The sequence below is a fragment of the Lepidochelys olivacea genome (genome assembly GCF_965140295.1).
Source record: "Lepidochelys olivacea isolate rLepOli2 genome assembly, chromosome: 2".
NCBI classification, from domain to species: Eukaryota; Metazoa; Chordata; order Testudines; family Cheloniidae; genus Lepidochelys; species Lepidochelys olivacea.
In genome coordinates, this window is record NC_140412.1 from 213,114,482 (window position 1) to 213,135,816 (window position 21,335).

A 21,335-nucleotide genomic window follows, 5' to 3' on the forward strand; every position below is an offset into this window, starting at 1 on the left:
ACTTGGACTTCTCTGGAGCTCTCTACTGGTTTTTTTTGGTGTGCTCTTAAAGGTCTCATGCATTTCCCCAGCCAAAGCCTAGCTCTAAGCCATCTTAGTACTGCAATTTGAGGGCTGCCATAACATTAAATTACACCCACTTAAATAATTACATCTCTTGAGCTACAAATGATAAAATAAACGTATCAGGTTTAGTGCACACCCGTTGCCTGCATTCATACAGCAGTTTACACATAACAATTTTCCCAAAGTAAGTTGTGGGGTGGGGGTGGGGAACCCTTTTGGAAAGCTTTACCAGTCTGTTAACATATTTTATTGTGGGAAACAATAGCTCAAACAAGCCAAAAGTTTTGGTGGAAAAATAAACTAAATCAAATGGGAATAAACTACAGCTAAAAACTGACAAATTTCAGTCAACATGCCCTTTATTTTCATTCGTAACCTCAATTAACTGTTTAAGGGCATCTGCTTGTTAAATGATGTCGTCTGTTGACTTCACAAGGTTTATTATACATGTTTGCCCTTTCAGGGCACATAAGACTTTGTCTCTCATTCAACTTTATGCTTGGGATCATCATTCATTGTACTGAAATATGACAAAAGATGTGTGGGCAGGAGAAAGCAGATGGATAATTGGATGCCTGGCTGTAGTTAACAGATTTTTTTGTATGTCAGGGGTGGTTGCTGGATCTGTGGCGGTAAAGTGTGTTGATCTGTGGATTTACTGTATATACTCAGTTGTAGGGTTCCATTGCTGAAGCTGATCGTGGTGTCCAGGAATTTGATGCTGGCGTGGGAGTGTTCCAGAGAGTTTGATGGATGGGTGGCGGTGGTTGAAGTTGTGGTGAAAATTTATGAGGGAATTCTAGAGGATGAAAATATCATTGATATATCTCAGGTATAGTGGTGATTTTGTGGTGCATTTCTCCCCCCTCCCCCAGAAATTCTTCCTTGAAGTGGCCCGTGAAGAGGTTGGTATTTTGAGGCACCGTCCTAATACCCATGGCTTGCAGAAAGTGTTTGTTGTTAAATGTGAAGTTGTTGTGGATGAGGATGACATAGATGAGTTTGGCAATGTGTTTAGGGTGGATTTCCCAAGCATTGTACATTATCTCGTAGGTATTTGAGACAGACAGTGATGCCATCATGGTAAGGGTAGTGTTCAGAGGGGAAGGGGGAAGTTGGTGAAGTTGCGGTAGTGTATTCAGGAAGCTGGCCTGTAGCTCACGAAAGCTTATGCTCAAATAAATTGGCTAGCCTCTAAGGTGCCACAAGTACTCCTTTTCTTTTTGCAAATACAGACTAACACGGCTGTTACTCTGAAACCTGTCTTTATGTAGTGAGTTGTTTGAGGATGATTTCTACAAGTCCCGATATTCTCTCAGTGCCATGGCCCAGCTATGATGAGGCTGCCTGGGTTCCCTTGTTCATGTATCTTGAGAAGCATATAGATTCATGTGGGATTCATGTGGGATGAGGCTATAGAGTTTTTTGTGGCATTGGATTTGATGGTATATTTAAATTCCCATGTGACCTGGAGTGAGGGGTTTTCCCTGAGTTCTTTATAGTAGGTGGTCTCAGAGAGTTGTCCGTTGGCATTATTGACATAGTCATTGTGATTAATTATTTTTTATTATTATTAATTATTCGCTCCTATACTGTCCTTTCCTAAAACATATGCATATTATGGAGAGATGACAATGTCATCATATGTATGGTTTGCAGCCTTATTTTTAGTCCTATAATTTGGTGCTTCCCCTTTTCTCTTGGCCTTCAGAAACCCTTTTACCCCATGTACCTGGGCTTGGAGCTCAGCTGGTCAGGAAGCACCATCTGCTTGCACAACAGTCCATGGTTCCCTCTGGACTGCTTTGATGCCAATCTGCTATCCACACACAGGGTTAATGATTCATTCCTGATTGGAGCTGGCAGAGTATCTTCCTTTTCCCATCGATTCCCCCACATGCCTCCTCTACTAGGGGATCATTCCAAGAAAATACTGCAAGATGAACTTTACAGAATTTCCTGGACTCTCCAATTCTCAACCCGAGTGTTTTACCACAAGACAGCAAGATATTCCCTTTGGAGAGGTTTGGTCTGAGGAGCCAGCTTGTACATAATATGGGCAGCTTAAACAAATGGCATCCTCAGAAATACACAACGCAAAGGAAGCCGAAACAATCAGAAACAGGCATGCGGAGGGAATTCTGCGAAATCAGTTTCCTACAGAGAAACAGGGTTTTATAAAGCTCCTAAGGCCTGATCTAATTTCCAGAATCAACACTCATCCCTAGGGCCTTGCACTACCTTCTACTATGTTGTGATGGTGCATGTAGTTTGTATCTGTTATGACTTGTGCCTGTGTACTGCATCTTTAAGGGTAAAGAGCACCCTTGCCCCGCCCCTCCCCCTCTCCCACTTGTCTGCAGGGGCATTCCCCATAAAACCATTCAAGATGATCTTCTTGCTCTCAATGTAAAATAAAGGCCCTTTGAGACTGAAGGGCTATAGTCTTGCAATATTTAGCGTATATTTGAGCCCAAGCTCCTGGAGTCATGTTATAAAGTGAGAATCTCAGATTTCTTTTTTTTTTTTTAAAGAAAAAAAGCTACTATCTGCAATGGCTGCAAGGAAAAGATTGAAGATGTGAACTTTGAAAGTTCAAAAACCAGAAGGCCAAATAAATAAATCATTTTAAACATTTTATTTTTTATTTTTAAGCCACTCTTGAGATTTTTTTTTGTGTGTGGGGGGGGATTTTTTTCTGAATCATGACTTTTGAATGCTTGGGGTTTGCCCACCTATGGAGATGCAAATAGAGAGGCCATACAGAGGCTGCTTCCCCTTCCCCTCCATCCCTCAAGCTGTGACCCACCATGTGGGAAAGCAGGAGAGGGGGAGTAAGGCAAGTGACAGTCTTGCCCTATTCTCTAATTATATGTACACCTGAAAGGATGCTGTTGATCCAATTTCCTTTCAAATCCCCAAGTGTACTGACAGCAGCATTATAGGAGACCCGAAGTAGTTTGGTTGCCATGATTAAAAACAAAGGCAGTATTTAATTATATGTGTTTGTTCTTCATAACAAAAATTCAAACTATTCCTAACAGTTTATCTAATAAACTGATGGAATTATCTAATTCAGTATATTTAATTCGGTTATTCCTGCATTTCGTACACAGCCCAAATAGTTCTTTTTTGGTTTTCCTGCAGATCATTCTAAAAAGGTGGTAGTTAGAAAAAACAAGAAAACTACAGAATATGATTTATATAAATGCCACATCTTCCCTATAAGCTCTTAAATTCTTCTTTACTCAAGAACAAAAGCTTTATTTTCAATGTTCTAGTTAGCAGTTGGCTACCCTGGCTTTACACATACTAGAGACCAAGGGAGCTCAAAAGGGGGAGCTAAAATTAGAGGAAGAGGAACATTCAGTAGCTAAAGAAACACATCTAAAGACCCATATGAATATATTGCGGTGGAAGGATGGAAGTGGCTTAATTGGGCATTAGATTAGGTTTCAGGATTGGGACTCAGGAGCTTCCTGGATCAGCCACAGACTGACCTTGGACAAGTCCCTTAACTCACCCTATTCCCCATCTGTAAAATGAGGCTAATACTTCCCCGCCTCATTGTGTTGTGAGGATAAAAATCTATTAATGATCGTGAGGCACTTGGGCCGAGAGCCTCACCAGAATTAGGTACCTAACTCACATTGAAAGCAATTGGAGGTAGGTGCCTAAATACTTTTGAGGATCTGGGCCTCGAATACTACAGAGACAAGGGGCATATAAATAGATCAATATGGTCCCATAACTTTTGCCCAATGAGAGCAAATGTAATTGTGACATCATGGCTGTTTTGCTATTCAAAAGAAAGCAAACTACAGGGAATATGAAACTAAGCAACTCCTACTGGTGTTGAACACCAGTTGAGAGCTGGTGCACACTGCCATCGGAAAATGTCTGTTTTGCTACATGAGCTAATAAAATGAGGGAATAAAAGTGATCCATGTGCAGAGGGGGATTGTGGCAGAGGGAGCTGCAAGAGGGACTGGGACTCCCTCCCAAAGGCCAAATTCTGCCGTCACTTACACCTATGTAGCGTCATTGGCACCAAAATTTCCTGTCAGCGGGGTTGAATAGAAATAGGTGTAAGTGTGGGTCGTTTGACTCATTCTGTCACTTCTCAGTCATGCTGACAGTATAGCGCCACTGTTAGGTGAACAGGGCAAAGCGTGGTGGTGAATACTGTACTAAATAACAACCTTTAAAAAACATTTGAAGCTCTTAGTCTGTGATCTTTCCTTCTAGGAATCAAAAGGAATGTTGTCCCCATACAGCAATGTACTTGCTTGGATGCCCTTTGCCACTTGGGGCCCATTTAGAGGTTTGGTAAAACTCGTATGCATCCCTTTTGGCCATGTTTAGCTACACTAAAGAAGAGCGTCAAGACCTGAATGGGGAGGTTTGAGGTGTGTGGTGGATGATGATTCAACTACTCTTTATCTTCCTCAACAAACTGACAGACATAGAAAGAGACACTCCTAAGCAAAAGAAAGGGATGCCATCATGAATAAATACCCCAATTGCCTGTCTACCCACACCAAGAGGATTCAGCAGGACTTAACTGACATCACCTTAGATCCACAGCCCAACTACAGTGCAGGCCTCAAAGGCGATAGTATCAGCTTCAGGTTAGGCCTATGAAGGTGTAGTTTTCTTCCTTGGCATCATATGTGCACCAGAATGTCCCTTAAAGGCTCCAAAACTTACATTTTAGACAAGAGTCTGTCACTGCACTAATCCCAGTCAAGGAGTGATGTGCCTGGACATGCTAAAAGACAACTGGAGTGCAGCACTATTTCTGAAGTTCTCCTCTCCACCTGCTCCCTTCTCACAGATTGCACTGCTGCTGCTCCCATGGTTGGAACTATTATGCCTCAGTATGGGCCTAATCCAAAGTCCCTTACATTCTCAGCTGGAAATGTTTTTCAGGAAGGGGAACTGAAACTATAAAAAAGAGGGCCAAGCACCCAAAGACACCTCTCCCCTCTCTCTCCCTGTCCAGCTCACTCTTTGCACCTGACAAAAGAAGCAGCTATTGGACTCTGGGGAAGGGGTCCTGACCTGAAGAGTTTGGTTAGTAATGCTGTTGGAAGCCTGTGGTGAGAAACTTTGCCTTGAATCTAATATAGTTTGCTAAGTTAGGTGCTAGAAAGCATTTTATCTTTATTTTCTTTTGTAACCATTTCTGACTCATATGCCGCTTTGCTTGTACTCACTTAAAATCTCTCTCTTTGTAGTTAATAGTAGTTGTATTGTTTTAGTTAATCCAGTGTGTTTAAGTTAAAGTGTCTGGGTAACTCTATTTAAGATAATAAGCTGGTGTATGTTATTCCCATTATTATGAAGGAATAATGGACTTAATATATTTGGACTGTCCAGGAGAGGGCTGGGCTGTGCAAGACACATTTTTTGGGAGGGAAATCCAAGACTTGGAGTGTGTTGGGGGTCACCTTGCAGTGTAACCCAGGCTGGTAAAAGCCAAAGTGTAAACCAAGTGTGGCTGGCAGGTTGCAGTTACACACAGACACTCGGGGTGTGGTGGCATGCTGCAAGGGTGTTTGTGAGGGGCCGAGGTGGGAGCTACTGCAGCAACGCATTGTAAGGAATCCAAGGTTGCAGGGTAGGGGTGACATACCCCTTTCCTGGTCTGCATTGTACCCTGGGATGTCACACCTGCTGCAAGTAACTTAAAATTAATGTTCCTAAAATAGTGTTTTCTGTAAGTAAAAACATCATTCATTAAAAGTTGTTGTAGTTAGTTATTAATAGTTGATCATTATTAATTTAGTTATGGTAGTGCTCACCATGTGATGGGTGTTTGCACACTTGTTAGAAGAGAGAGTCCCTGTCTCAGAGAGCTCACAGTCTAAGGGCAAAGAGGGTGATAGCTGCACAAAACATTGGCACCAATAGCTAGCTCTGCCACATAGGGAATCTCATCCAAGCCTTGTAATTGGGTTTACTCAGAAACTGGCCCCCATGCAAAGCCAACCCCCACATTGTCCCCAGACAAAGTGCAATAAGCATGGAATGTCACACATGGATCCTACATATCTCTTACTTCAAGCATCCAGGCTACCTGTGGGGAAGGCAAAATGACCCATAGTGTCTAGTGAGGGGAAAAAGTCCTTCTCAGCACCCTTTCCTTTCCCCCACCACACACACACAATGATGATTGGCATAATACTCACAGCATCCTCAGAAATTTGATGTCACCTTACTCTGGTTGGAGGGGAGGGGAAAAGCAAGGTATCAAACATGAATGCACAATGTGGACATACACTCCAATCCTTGAAGGGCTATTTATCTCCTCTGAGGAGAAGAAAGGGGCCAGACAATTCCCTCTACCCCTTTCAAAGCAGCTGGTGGGCTGTGATTGTTGAGAAGAAAACCTCTCCCCAGCTAGGAGGAATCCAAGAGGAGGTAGGGAGGAACTCATTCCCAATGGCAGAAGGATCTCAGGAGTGTCTTTTACTTCTGCCAGTCCACCAGAGCACCTCCCTTTTTCAGACAGAGGAGCATTTCTGTGGCAGGTTGGTTTTAAAACAGAATTGGTGTCTGTCTGAAGTTTCTCAGAAGTTTGGAATGTTAGAACTAGTCCATGGGGAGATGGTCTAATGCACAGTGTGCAGGTGAGGCTGCAAAAGGAGACTGATGAGTGTAATTTATCACATAGCTCTGCAGTTTTTCATATGGATATCACTAACTACAGACAACCAGAGAAGCAGATAGATGAGACATATAAGCTGTTTGGGGGCATGGAACATTTTTTTAATATTCCATGTAAATTATATGGCTACAAATATAAATGTTATATAATCACAATGTGTTGTACAAGGCAGATTTCCCCCCACTCCCCCTCATCAGGATGATTAAGAAATAAAAAGACATTGAATTCTGGAGAACTAATTTAAACTGAAATAAGGCTTTTTTTTTGGCTTTTTTTTTAAATGGCCTCTGAAATAGTGCCTGCAAAATCCCCATTTGTGTAGGCAAACAGGGATTTTCCTTTGCAAATCAGATACTTGTGCACCCAACTAGCCATTTGCATGCTAGATTTTCCAATTCTGTGAGCACAAAATACCACACACAGGAACGGATTTCACAGGCCTAAATTCAGAGGCCTCTTTGGATTATGTGAATATGATGAAAATTTATTCCAAGTTAAATATGACATTTTTTATTTATTCCACCCTGGTCTTTAGCTCTTAAATGAAAACTAGTATGCTATCACACAATAGTAAGCCCCCAAATTATAGTAATATGGTAGTACACTGTAGTGTTTGTACTATTACAGTAGTATACTGTATATTTCTTCCCCAAAAGGAGTAGATTCTGAAGACCTTTCAAAACAGGGTGTGTGATAATACATATTTCAATAGTGGGAGAATTGGGCCCACTGCAAATTCCGCAGTGCCTCAGAACAATGAGCAAAATTAAGTACAGAATATGAGCTTGGGTTTTCAGCCTTAATTCTGAGTCTTTTTTGCCTTATGTGGGTTTTAGTCTGACATATAACATTACTTTTACATTAACGTTTGCGGTTCAGTTTTTTATGCACTCCAGCTTCATCACACTCAACCCTTTATGTTTTATTAGTCAAATTCCTCTGATTCAACCAGGGTGGCAAGTTCAGATGCTGAACATCTATTTAATCCAGATTTTTAATAACAGAAAAAAAACCCGCAAAACCAGAGCAGAGTATGAAACAATCTTATTTCAAATAGCCTTTATTCACACTAGAACAAGATTAATAGTCAAATAATTATACAAAACGCAAGACAAAAGGAATTTTCACAACTTGATTGAAGTCTACTTACACCAGTCCAACGCCTATATATCTACAACCAACAAATTTTTGGAGCACAACACTACTCAAAGTCACCCAATGGATGCTTTCAGATACAAAAACGTATCAGGACTAATAATGATCCACTGGCTCCTCTTAGTTGCACAGCAATATTAATATTAACCTTTTATTCTAGAAGAGTTTTGCACATTTGGGATGATCCCACTGCTTTCCAAACAGGTTTGGCAATTTAAATTTTTCTCAGCAGCTCCTACGTTAATGAAGCTGGAAAGATAAATGACCGATGAAACTTTTAAAGCAGAGAACCCAACGTATCGCTTTTATTATAGAAACAGATAGCGAACAACAATTTAAACTAAAAATTGACATTTCAACTGTGCATCTTTAGACCAGAGAAAAAAGCAGCATTGTTGACATACACAGCAACAAGCTTGTTCTGAAAGATTTAACAACAAATGTACCAGGTGTTGCTTTTTGTTGTTCTACTGCATCCTTATTTTAAAATGTTAAACCTAACAGGTAGTTTAACATGGTAATAAATAAAGTAGCAAGGGTGAGGGGTCTGCAGAGCAGGACTGGCTCTAGGCACCAGCAAAGCAAGCACGTGCTTGGGGCGGCACAATTCCGGCCCTCCCCCCGCACCCTTTTTTTCTTTTTTTTTTGCTTGGGCAGATGTGCACGTTCAGGCATGTTTGGATCCAGAGTTTAGGTCTGGATCCAGCGCTGCTTAATGGACCTCATCCAAAGCACATTGAAGTCAATGGGAGATGTTCCATTGTCTTCAGTGGACTTTGGATCAGGCTCCATGCAACTTTGCCTTTGCAGATGTGCCTACAGGCAGCGAATATCCAGAAATACCCTGGGGAGTACCTTAAAATTCAGGAAAAGCATTTGGAGATTTAGCAAAGAAGAATCACCTCTCACATAATATAGTGACAGAGCTCCTAAGGTTTATGGTTCATATTTCTGCGGACCTTATGCACACTCCAAGTACTACATGACTGGACCTACAGTGTTACAGCTTAATCATTCACATTCAGCTTTTAAAACCAAGCAGCCTCATATGCAGAATACTTTATAAATGGTCATAAAATGCAGAGCTGCAGAATCCAGCTCTATGAGGAGGGACTGGAGAGTACATACAGTATATGCAGTACCAGCTGGAAAGTTCTTTTTGTTTTTAGCTTTTCTCTTGTGGTGTGCTAGTTACTAGTGCCTAAAACTTCGCTTCTGCTGAGCTGGTAGCAAGATGCCATGGAACAAAAATCCCCCTTTCGGACCAAATGAAAATATTACCTTGCTAGTCCCCAAATGGGCCATTTTTGAGGTTAGAAAGGAATGTTAGTTTCAAAGTCACAACAATCAGCAGACAGACAGTGAAATCGAACTAATAAAATACTGACTCCAGTTTGGATCTGTTACAAAACTAAGCATTTAATTGCAAATAAAGAAGACTGTTTATTCTGTGAGAAGTGACGGAGATAAGTTATTCTTATTCCCACATCAAGCATAGAGGCTTCTGTCAGAACTAACAGATTTTGTACTCTGCAAAATAAAGCATAGTCAAAATGAAACACATAATAAGTGAAGTGAAAAGTAAAAGCTAAAGAAACAACAAAATCCCCAAACCCTTCCAATTCCAGGTAGCAGAGTTAAGAGAAATTCTTTCCCAGGAGGCTTCCCCTATCAACATATTTATTCTCTTTTACCTCCATATGGAGTCTGAAAAAAATAACCAAAATGACCCCTCTCCCCTCCCCCCACACACTTTACAGTGGTTCACCAGGTCCTATGAGCGACCTTTTAAAATAAAACAACTGTGTTTACTGTTATTTAGGCCCTTGGAAGGACCACTGGAGCAGAACCTTCTATTTCTCTATAGTTCTCATGTTAGACAGCATCTCTTCTCGAGGCTTGTGCATTTTAGGTAAGAGGGATGACTACATGGAGCACATTTTAAGGGCAGGGCACCTAATTGTCGCTATTCTTTTTTTACTTTTTTTTTTTTTTTTTTGGAAGGGGAGAGGAATTTTCAGAGGTGTAGATGGCAGTTAGGCACTTTGTGCTACAAGTTAATGGGGCTTAGGTGTCTAATTGCCATTTGTGGCTGTGGCAATCTTCCCCTGGGTTCCTCGTTCCAGACAGATTGCCCTGGAAGTGTTTAGCTGTATGTCTACACAAACTAGTCTGTCTCCAGTTCTTGGTCTCTGCAGTACCTCTGGAGTTGGCTTCAGCACAAACTTTCTAATATTTCATCTCCAATTATGCGTCCCAGCTTCTAAGGGAGTCTGTATTCAGACAAGATATCTGCAGGAAAAAAAACCCCAAGATATTCCAGTCAGAGAATAATTTTGCCACCTTATCCTTAGCTGTGCTTTGTTGGGGTTTTTTTTAATATAAAAGACAAAGTAAGCTTTGCTTATATAAGAGTTATTTTTATTCTCTAGTTATTTTATTAGTTTTATATAATAGAGGTTAGTGGGTTTTTCAGGTTTGATTTCCTCAAACTAGTTTCCTCACTTTCATGGTAAGTAAAATTAAGTAGGTATGCAAGCAAAGGACCCATCCTGCAGTCTTTACATTGGCTAGACTTCTGTGGGCTTAGATTACTTTTATGGGAAGTAAGAACCACAGAATCAGGCCCATAATTGCTGCACCTTGTACTAAAACAAATTAGTACACATATGATTCCCACAAGAAAAGTTAGAAAATGAACCACAGGATACACTGAGTTATTAGCGGTTGAATATTCATCGTTATTTCCACCCCAGTCCAGTAAAGGTATTATAGTGCAGAAAAACAAGTTGGTCTTGATATTATGCTACATGCTATCCCCATCTGGTTTATCAGATACAGGGGCTTGGAATCACTATGAGTTTCGATTCTGAATTTCCTGCAAGGTCTCCCACCTGAACCATGAACACCTATAGAAATGACAGGGGAGTGATTGTCCCCAAAACTGGCTGAGGTTCTGACTTCCATAGTAGGTAAGAGAATCACATGGAGGTCCCAGGCCTCTGTATGCCTCCTTTGACTCCACCTTCTCCATGACATAATGGCTCCCATATGAATGTCCCATTGTATGAATATTTAGGCCCACATTTTCAGAAGTAATCTAATTTTGTGAGCCTCATTTTTTTGGTGGCCAACTTTAGACACTGGGGACTTAATTTTCAGAAGTGTGAGTCATGTCCAACTCAAGTTTAAGTCAATGGTTGCTACAAGTCTGCCATTCCTCTGCAAGTCAATTCTTACATGTCTAAACTTGGAAACTGAAAAATGGAGACACCTAAAATTAGTGAACACTTTTGGAAATTTGGGCTTGATTTCAATTAAAAACAAGCATTTTTAAGTGGGTGGGTGTGATTATTGACCAAGAGATATGGCTAAAATCTGTGCTTAAATGGGAGAGAGTCAAACAGCATCCCATGGGGAGCTATTGTTGGTAATCAAAATAAAAAAAAAAAACAATGAAAATAAAACAGCAGCAAGTGAAACTGCCCTCTCAGAAAGCACTGGTTTGTTTTAAAGAGAGTGTTGATATTCTCCATAAGCTTCAGTCATGTCCCACAGGGCTATGCTGTATCTTGTAATGGTATAATCAAAAAGCAATGGTGCTCTGAACTTGCAAATACAGGGCCCAATCTTCCTTCCACTGAAATCGATGAGAGTTTTGTTATTGACTTCAGTGGGAACAAGAGCAGGCACAGTCATATGTCATTAATCCTATGTGTAGTTTATCTGCACATTTGCTTCTCCAAACGATTCTAACTGGAACCAACAGTGTACAGTCTCATATATGAATGTCTGTCTATAGGAAAGCATGAATGTGTGATTGCTTTAATAATGTATTTTTAATCCAAATGGTCTTGGAAATTGTAAAATGATTCCAATTACCAAGACTGACTTAGCTGATGCCTGCACATTTCCCCCCATAAATACAGAGTTAAATTAGTGTAGATCAGTCATTCTTATTTGAATATATGCTAGAAAATGCAAATAGATTTTTAGGTTATTTTTAAATCCTCCCAATTATGTATCCAAATAAAATATTACATCACATTGTTTTAAATCAGGACAACTGTTTTAAAATACCCAATCCATCAGCCATGGTTCTTGGTTTCCTTGGAGCACAGTTTCTTTGATGATTACTAGAAAATTGCAATAACTGACAGGTAAGATTGTCATAACTAGCTCCTTTGATAATACAGGACCAAATCCTGATTGCTTTATTCATCTGAATAGTCCCATTCAAGTCAATGGACCATATTCAGCTTTGGTTTAATTCCATGGGAGAGAATTACACCTGAATGAATTTAGCCTGTTGGGACTATTTTCATTAGTAAAACAAGCAGGAATTAGCTCATAAAAGGTGTGGGCAGAATTTTATTTTATTTTAAAAATTAATGAATGGTATATATCCATTTTAACATAACTCTTTCAAAATAGAAGTCTACTTCATGTTATAGGAAATTACATTCCTTTTAGATTTCCTATTTCAAAGAGTGGCTCAAATTTCCAAGATTTCCAAGAGAGTTTTTGTATAAGTAATAAAAGTCTTTAAAATTAAAATGCTAATTGTAAACAAACCTAAATGCATGAAAAATATAGTCTGACTGCATAACAAAAGAGAATTATATAATTCTATTTGAGTGAAATCTTTCATCTTTGATTTACAGGTTTGAGTCCCCTATAACTGAAACCATATTGTTCCATATCTTTCATATCATGGCATTCCCCAAAATCTTGTTTTAATTAAGGTTTCTTTGAGATTTTTGAATAAAAAGCATGACAGTCTTCACTTATGGCTTTAATATATCCTTTGAGTTTGGAAAATATATAAAAAATGAACATCACTTACTTTCAAAAGCAAAGCCAGCTTTCAAATACTGCAAGTAGAATTCTTCAAGGTAAGTAAAACAGCTCCCAGGGTTCACTGGTGTGGGGGTTGGGGGACATTGTAAACAAAACTAAACTTGCTGTATCACAATTTGTGTTCATTTAAAGTATTCTACATAAATGCCCTGTTCCCTTTTACCTTCTGACAATAAGGCAACATGTGTAATAGTTTAAGTGTTCATTATCTGCTAAAGGCACAGTTCTATATTACACTCTCAAACATTAATTTAAGGAGTTAAAGTCACTTTTCAAGGACATTTTGCTACTTTTAAGGATCTAAAATATAGACTAAACCCTTTGAAACTTTTTAAGCAACACTAACTTCTGTGAGTCTGCAGTAATGAAAATAATCTGTTTGCATTCAGATGGTGACGTGTAAAAAAACCTCTCAACAAATTATCACTGCAGAAACACCTGAGCTTCCAATGAGCTCACACAAATACTTAAGCTTTCTCTTCTTAGAGTCAGGATGCAAAACAAACTAAAACAACTTTTGAAAAGTCATCCATTTTTCAGAGACTATATGAGTCTCTAACGCACATATGCTGAAAGCTACTGTCAACTCTGCAGAGTGCAGCATTTTTAAAAAGGCAGAAGATCACTCATTGTAGAGAACCTTGATTATGGTGTTATTGATATAAAATTATACATTAAACATGGATATAATTCTAGAAAGAGAGAAAATAAAACAACACACCACTAAGCACAGTACTTTGGGGGACTTAAAGTACAGCAAGCAGTGCTTTCCTTTTAGCTAAAATTCTCTCATCCTAATTTACACGTCTTTAATTTATCCAAACAAGAATTCAGTACATTGCCTTAAAAAGACACGGTTTATGAACTATCCATTATTTCATTACACGAAGCACAGACAACAAGTTCTATTAACAATTTAACAGTGTGAAAACGATTACCCAGTAAAAAGTTTTTCAGAATGTCAGAAAGAGTGATTCGTGGAGTTTCCCCAGAATTTTGCTGGATGTTGCAATTTTTGTAGCTATCAGTAATCTATCATGTAAAATATTTTAATATTTCTATTTCACAATTTATGTCAGTGAGTGGGTCACACAGCATATTAAAAGCATGCACTAGGCTCTTTCTCTCAAGCCTGATTTATGGTAACTTTAGAATTGTAGCGGTTACATTTAAGGAATCTTTAGGGCCCTTTCAAGTCCATCCAAAGAACAAGTGAAGCTGCTGTTCAGAGGTTTGTGCCCAGTGTTTATGTTCCATCTGATCTGTGCCACCCAAGCAGCAGACAAGACATGTCTGAGGGTGCTTTGGGGGGATACACAATGATGTCACACACAGGAAATATCAGGGAGGACTTGGCACTTCACAAGGCTGGTTCTTCTTCCATGGGCTCGCCAGCAGCTCTGTAAAAATAAACAGGCAATCAGAATACAGCGCAAGAGTACACAATGACATTGTAGATTTTCATGCATAATCAAAGCTGATTTTTCAACTCTCTCTGATGTTTATTTGTGTTATTCAGTTATCCATAAATAGAGTTTCTTTCTTAGGAAGTATAAACAAATGTCAAGTGGAAAAACATTTTAGATCTAAGCAATCACTGCAAATGTTCCTGTTTATATTAAAATATGTCAGAATATTTTATAATGTCAGGTTCAGAAATGTACATGCGTTGTGTCAGCAGAGTCAATTAATTTAATGAAAAAATTAGCTGGAATACTTTTATTTTTCAAGCATTTGCAACTAAAAATTAATTACTCTTCTTCAACTGGGACCATACCATTAAAACCAAATAGTCACCATGTAGTTAGCTGACATGCCAGTCCTCTGATTTTTGCTTCTGCACTTTCGTAACTACAGTGGTTGGTTGCATGCCTTCCTAAAATTTCTAAGACCAAATTCTGAATTTGATTAGCAGATCACTGCCATACAGCAGGCATCTATTAATAATATATAATCAGATTAGACACCTATCCTTTATTAGAAATCATCTGGGAGACATTCCACTCAGGCAAAACCAAAATCGACTGTTAAAGATGTACAGCTGGTATAAACTGTCATAGCTTTACGACAAGTTACACCAGCGGAGGATCTGCCCCAGTATCAGCATCCACTATATAAGGGATTGTCAAAGATTATATTAGAAACCTCATTGTTGAAGATCTTAAGAATTTGGACATGACCATTTTTTTTCCTAAGAAATAATTTGACAAACAATATCTAAGCTTGGAACTTCAATTGAAAAACAAAAAAGGCAGTTCAAGCCATTTTTTTACATGAGAGGAAGGCTAAACCAAAAAGAGGCATTCACCAGTAAATCTCACTTAACGTTTGGATTCAATAAAACCTCCCCCAGGAAGTGGAAGCTCTCATGCAAGCCCTAGAAAATTAATTATTTAGGGCTTGCATAGTCTTACACGGGTTTCTGCAGCAAGGAAGCCAAAGAACTTTAACTGAATCTGGACTTTATTTAAGGCTCCTCCAATGAAAATTCAGCAGTGTCTCTTTAAAGGAATTTATACAGGTTATTAATCCAATCACTAATCACTTCTGGTATTTTGAAAAAAATAAAATAAAACGAGTGTAATATGAAAAAGCAAATATCTTGTAACTGACTACTTTCCATAAAGATTTTTACAATGTGTTTGGATTATTAATTCATAAAGCACAAATCCTTCCCCCTTCCCCACGCTGTGGAGGGTCTCATATGCAACGTAACCACTCACGTTCTGCTGCTCCTGGGAGTTGAAAGGGAATGGAATTTATGGGAGCTCTACAGAAGTGTACTCCCATGCATACAGTTCTGTGAAGGTATGTTTGAAAATGTGGCAGGAGCAGGGCTGGATAGGATTGGTGTATCTATTTCCAGACAGACTATTGCCACACATGGAAGGGGGCATAAGCATATGCCCATGTTCATGGACATTTTAGGGAAAAAGTAGGTTAAATTTTTCAGTGGTATTTTTTAAATGTTTCAATGAGCTACGCAGCCATTCTGTGGCCTGATGAAGGCGTCCCAGTCCCCTCTTGAGATCACTAACACATGGCCCACTACTCAGTGTGGTGCACTGAATTCCAGTGATAGGGTATAAATGCCCCACTGACTCTGTGGTAAATATGCACTCATCACAACATCTCGAAGTGAGTCATCACTGTGTATACAACATGTATATTAAGGCTAACAGACAAAATGTACAAAAATCAAGCTACAGATAGACAAATTATCTTAGGATGGTTGATTTGTGTGAGAGAGTAGGGATGTGTTGTATAACCTAGGGTTTTCATAGCATTTGCCCCCAAAAATGCACATCATTGTCAACAGAAATGGGTCCCAGAATAGAAGCTACTAGGTTCTGCCTATCTGCTACCAGTGGAGGTGAAGAGAGAGCCTCCTAGCATAACCTCTCCACAAGGCTTATCATAGCATTCCTATGATTCTATACTTGATGTATTGGCTTTTCTATGATTCTGTGATTCTTGACTGTCTCACCTGAACTCTGCTAATCCATCTCCCCAGAGGATGCATCTAATATTTCAAACTTCTGAGCAGTTTCAAATAGCTGCCATTTTGTGCTACAGACAACAGGCTGGATAAACACAGCCATCTTTCCCACAATGTGAATTCGCCCATATTCTAATTTATCCCTCATCTGGAAGGATCAGAGCCTATACCAGTGACAGGCTACAGGTCTATTAGCTTCCTAGCCTTCAGAGCTTCCCACCAGTTCCAAGGGGAGAGTCCCATCTTTTCACTAAATCCACTTAGAGCCCTGGAAGATCACAAAATATCAGACTATAAAGTCATGCTATTTTTATGTATAGAAAAGTTATTAGAGAATAGTTTTTAGGGATTTTGACAATTGTGTTGATTTTAACAGACCGTTTTCTTTCCTTTATATTCATGCAAACCATTGACTTCAATAGGATTGCAAGGATTAAGCTAAAAGCAGAAATTGACCATATTTTACATATATATATAATATATGTGTCTGTGTATATATATCATTACACACACACACACACACTCGCCTATGTAGAAGTGATACCCACATGCCAAATTGAAAATCCATGGATTCTTAAATATATTATCCTGCAACTTTGACCACTTCACCTGGTTTCTCTGCTCACTAATCCATCTTCCTTTGAATTCATTCTCACATCATAATCTAGGAACTGACATACGGAATCAGACTTGAAATCCATCTAGTCCAGTGTTCTGTTTCTGAGAGTGACTGGTAGTAGATCCCTCCAAGAAGGTGAAAGAAGGCGACTGTAGAAAGGTCTGGGATAATCTGCCCACCCCACCTCCACCTCCCAACACACATATACGCACATTAGGTCTCATCCTTGTCTCTTAGAGTTAGAGATTGGCTTGAAACCTGAAGAATGAGGTTTGGAATCCTTTCCAAATTTTGTTATTAATAACGATAATGTTGGATATTCTTGCTATCCATATAAATAAACAATCTCATTTTGAATCTTGTTAAATTCTTGGCCTCAATGACTTCTGTGGCAATGTTTAATACATTTCCTTTCTCAGTTTTCAATTTTTGTCTTTGTTCTTGTATTTTAACAAGGAGAACTGAAGATCCTGATGTACCTTCTCCATACCATCATTGTTTTATATGCTTTATCATGTTCCCTCTTACTCGTCTCCCTCTAAGGTCAAGAGTCCTAATCTTTTCAATCTCTTTTCATACAAGTATTTTTCTGTGCCCTTGCTCACTCTCATCACCGTTCTCTGAGTCCCCTCTAGTTCTGTAATTGCTTTTTGAAGATGGGGTGATCAGCACAGCACACAGTGCTGCAGATAAGGGTGCACCACTCATTTATATAAAGGTATTATACTATTCTTTTTATTATTTGCTATCCTACTCCTTATGCATCCTAACTTCTTGTTTGCTTTTTGACTATAGCTGCACATAGAGCAGAGGTCTTCATTGAGCTGTCTATAATGATCCCCATATTTCTTTCTTGAGCTGATACCGTTAATTTAGATGCCTGAAAAATGTCTGAGTAGTTCAACTTTTTCCCTCCAATGTGCACTTTATCAGCATTGAACTTCAGTTCCCATCAAGTTGCTCATTCACATAGCTTGTTTAATTCTCTCTGAAGTTCCACTCAGTCCTCTCTGGTGATAACTAACCTAAATAACTTTGAGTCAAATTTTGCTACTCATTATTCACCCCACTTTCCAGATCATTAATAAACATATTAAATAACACTGAACCTACTACACACCTTTGAGGCACCCTTTGTTAACTTTTGCCATGATAAAAATTACTCTTTACTTTCTGTCTCCGAGCCAGTATTTGATGCATTACAGCACTTTGCCTCTCACCCCATGACTATTTAATATCTTTAGTAGCAGTCAAAGCCCTTTTGAAAGTCTAAACCAATTCTGCCAGCTGTTCTTCCTTATCCACTACTCTACTGACATGTTCAAAGAATTCTAAGCGATTAGTGAGACATGATTTTCCTTTGCAGAATTCAGGCTGGCTAGATCCTAACATCTTATGATCTTTCAGATACTTTGTTATTCTGCCCTTAATGAACAGTCTGGTTTTCAAAAATCAGCCTGCTGAAAAAAAAATCCTCCTTCTGATCCCAAATCTGGAATTAAAACATTTATTTGGAATACTGTTTAAAATGATTTGTTTCTATATTTTTTCATTCACTGTTAAGAATACAGGAGAAAAAAATTGTATGTCACCAAAAAAGTGTTTTCCTCATTTTAGAAATTGGAATTACACAGATTTCTCAGCTCAACATCATCACACTGAGATTAAAAATAAAAGTACAAGGTATGGTTCTAAGCAACAGAGGACTGTCAAATGCTCAAATAGCGTAAGAACATAAGAATAGCCATACTGAGTCAGATTATTGGCCCATCTAGCCCACTATCCTCTCTTCCAACAGTGGCCAATACAGGTGCTTCAGAGGGAATGAACAGAACAGGTAATCATCAAGTGATCCATCCCCTATCACCTAATCCCAGTTTCTGGCAAACGGAGGCTAGGGACACTTCAGAGCATGGTTTTGCATCCCTGCCTGTCCTGGCTAATAGCCATTGATGGACCTATCCTTCATGAACTTATCTGGTTTTTTTTAATGCTGTTGTAGTCTTGGTCTTCACAACATCCTCTGGCAAAGAGTTCCACAGGCTGACTTTGAGTTGTGTGAAGAAATACTTCCTTGTGTTTGTTTTAAACCTGCTGCCAATTAATTTCATTTGGTGATCCCTAGTTCTTGTGTTATGAGAAGAAGTAAATAACACTTCCTTATTTACTTTCTCCACACCAGTCATGAATTTATAGACCTCTATCATATCATATTAATCTCTTTTCCAAGTTGAAAATTCCCTGTCTTATTAATCTCTCCCCATATGGAAGCTGTTCCATACCCCTAATCATTTTTGTTGCCCTTTTCTATACCTTTTCCAATTCCAAAATATATATTTTTTTGAGATGGGGTGACCGGATCTGAACACAGTATTCAAGATGTGGGAGTACCAGGGATTTATATAGAGGCAATATGATATTTTCTGTCTTATTATCTATCCCTTTCTTAATGATTCCCAACATTCTGTAAGCTTTTTTGACTTCCACTGCACATTGCGTGGATGTTTTCAGAGAACTATTCACAATGACTCCAAGATCATCATTTGGTATATATAACTGGGATTATGTTTTCCAATGTACATTACTTTGCATTTATCAACATTGAATTTCATCTGCCATTTTGTTGTCCAGTCACCCAGTTTTATGAGATCCCTTTTTAACTCTTTTCAATCTGCTTTGGACTTAACTATCATGAGTAGTTTTGTATCATCTGCAAATTTTGCCACCTCACTGTTTACCCCTTTTTCCAGATCATTTATGAATATGTTGAATAGGACTGGTCCCAGTACAGACCCCTCAGGGACACCACTATTTAGCTCTCTCCATTCTGAAAACTGACCATTTATTCCTACTCTTTGTTTCCTATCTTTTAACCAGTTACCAATCCATTAGAGGACCTACCCCTCTTATCCCATAACACCTTCGTTTGCTTAAGAGCCTTGGGTGAGGGACCTTGTCAAAGGCGTTCTGAAAATCTAAGTACACTATATCCACTGGATCCCCTATGCCCACATCCTTGCTGACCCCCTCAAAGAATTCTAGTAGATTGGTCAGGCATGATTTCCCTTTACAAAAACCATGTTGACTCTTCCCCAACAAATCATGTTCATCTATGTGTCTGATAATTCTGTTCTTAACTATCATTTCAGCCAATCTGCCTGGTACTGAATTTAGGCTTACTGGGCTGTAATTGCTGGGATCGCCGCTGGAGCCTTTTTAAATAATGGGCATCACATTAGCTATCCTCCAGTCATTTGGTACAGAAGCTGATTTAAATGATAGGTTACAAACTGCAGTTAGTAGTTCTGCAATTTCCCAATAGAAATGCATTCTTAGGAACAGGTTTTCTGGTGTGGTGTGGCTGTTTCAGTGCCCAGCAGAATGTGGCCCTCGTCTAGCTCAGCTGTGGAGGATCACTACTGTGTAAAGGTGATTTCTGGTATAAGGCTCTTATCCTTGCCCTGGAATAGCAGGACAAGATAGGCAAGAAAGGAAAGGGCTTGGCCAGAATACCTTGTGCCATGCCAATCCTAGAGTGTGGTTTCCTCCCACTCGCACTGTTTACAGTTGGCATAAATTAGAGCAGCCCTCACGATACTCTAATTTGATGCAGGTGGATTAGTCCTGCGCAGAGATGACACTAGGGTCAGAGGAGTGCAAAAACCAGCATTATGCACCTCTGCACATACACCCCCCACCATGACTGGCAGTCTATGAAAAACAGCTGCATCTCAGGATCTGGTCCTTAATCTTTCCAAAAGAAATTATAACATGATGAAAATCCCAATCCTTAGTTCAGAAACCACAGAATCCTCTAAAATGGATTTTAATCCAACATCTCGGAATTACATTTCATATCTCAGGTTTCAGAGTAACAGCCGTGTTAGTCTGTCTTTGCAAAAAGAAAAGGAGTACTTGTGGCACCTTAGAGACTAACCAATTTATTTGAGCATGAGCTTTCGTGAGCTACAGCTCACTTCATCGGATGCATCCGATGAAGTGAGCTGTAGCTCACGAAAGCTCATGCTCAAATAAATTGGTTAGTCTCTAAGGTGCCACAAGTACTCCTTTTCTTATTTCATATCTCATTTCTAGTTGGATAAAATCTATATCCAGGTAAACCAGGGGCATGAATTTAAATTCTTTTAAATGTATTCCTAAAATTTATAATGACTTGCTGTAAAACAATTAAGTACCAGATAGCCTTTGCTCCTTAAAAAAAAAGAAGTAAAAGAATCAAGGAGACTATTGTACTGAACTTTTTCAAAACAAAAGATTTGTAAAACAATTGTTGGCCACTACAAAGCTCTAATCAGTTAAATGTGTATCTCATTTAGGTAACAAGTAGTTATCAACACAAACAATGTGTTGTGGTTAAACATGTTTATAGGACCATGGCTGTTTATTTAATTGTCTCTGTATTTAAATTTGTATTTGCATCATTCATATTTTCCCTTCTGTCC

At 39.0% G+C, this 21,335-nt stretch overlaps 1 protein-coding gene and 1 long non-coding RNA gene across 3 annotated transcripts in view; one reads left to right on the forward strand and one right to left on the reverse strand.

Moving 5' to 3' along the window:
* LOC311515993 overlaps positions 1 to 21,335 on the forward strand; it is a 63,726-nt gene that overhangs the window by 32,946 nt on the left and 9,445 nt on the right. The window lies entirely within an intron of this gene.
* The window catches only part of HDAC9 (histone deacetylase 9), a 703,417-nt gene continuing 695,841 nt past the window's right edge, over positions 13,760 to 21,335 (reverse strand). The window contains exon 28 of the mRNA XM_084619569.1: positions 13,760 to 14,154. Coding sequence (XP_084475695.1) covers positions 14,115 to 14,154 — 40 coding nt within the window. The 3' untranslated portion in view covers positions 13,760 to 14,114. The remainder of the gene's footprint in view (positions 14,155 to 21,335) is intronic.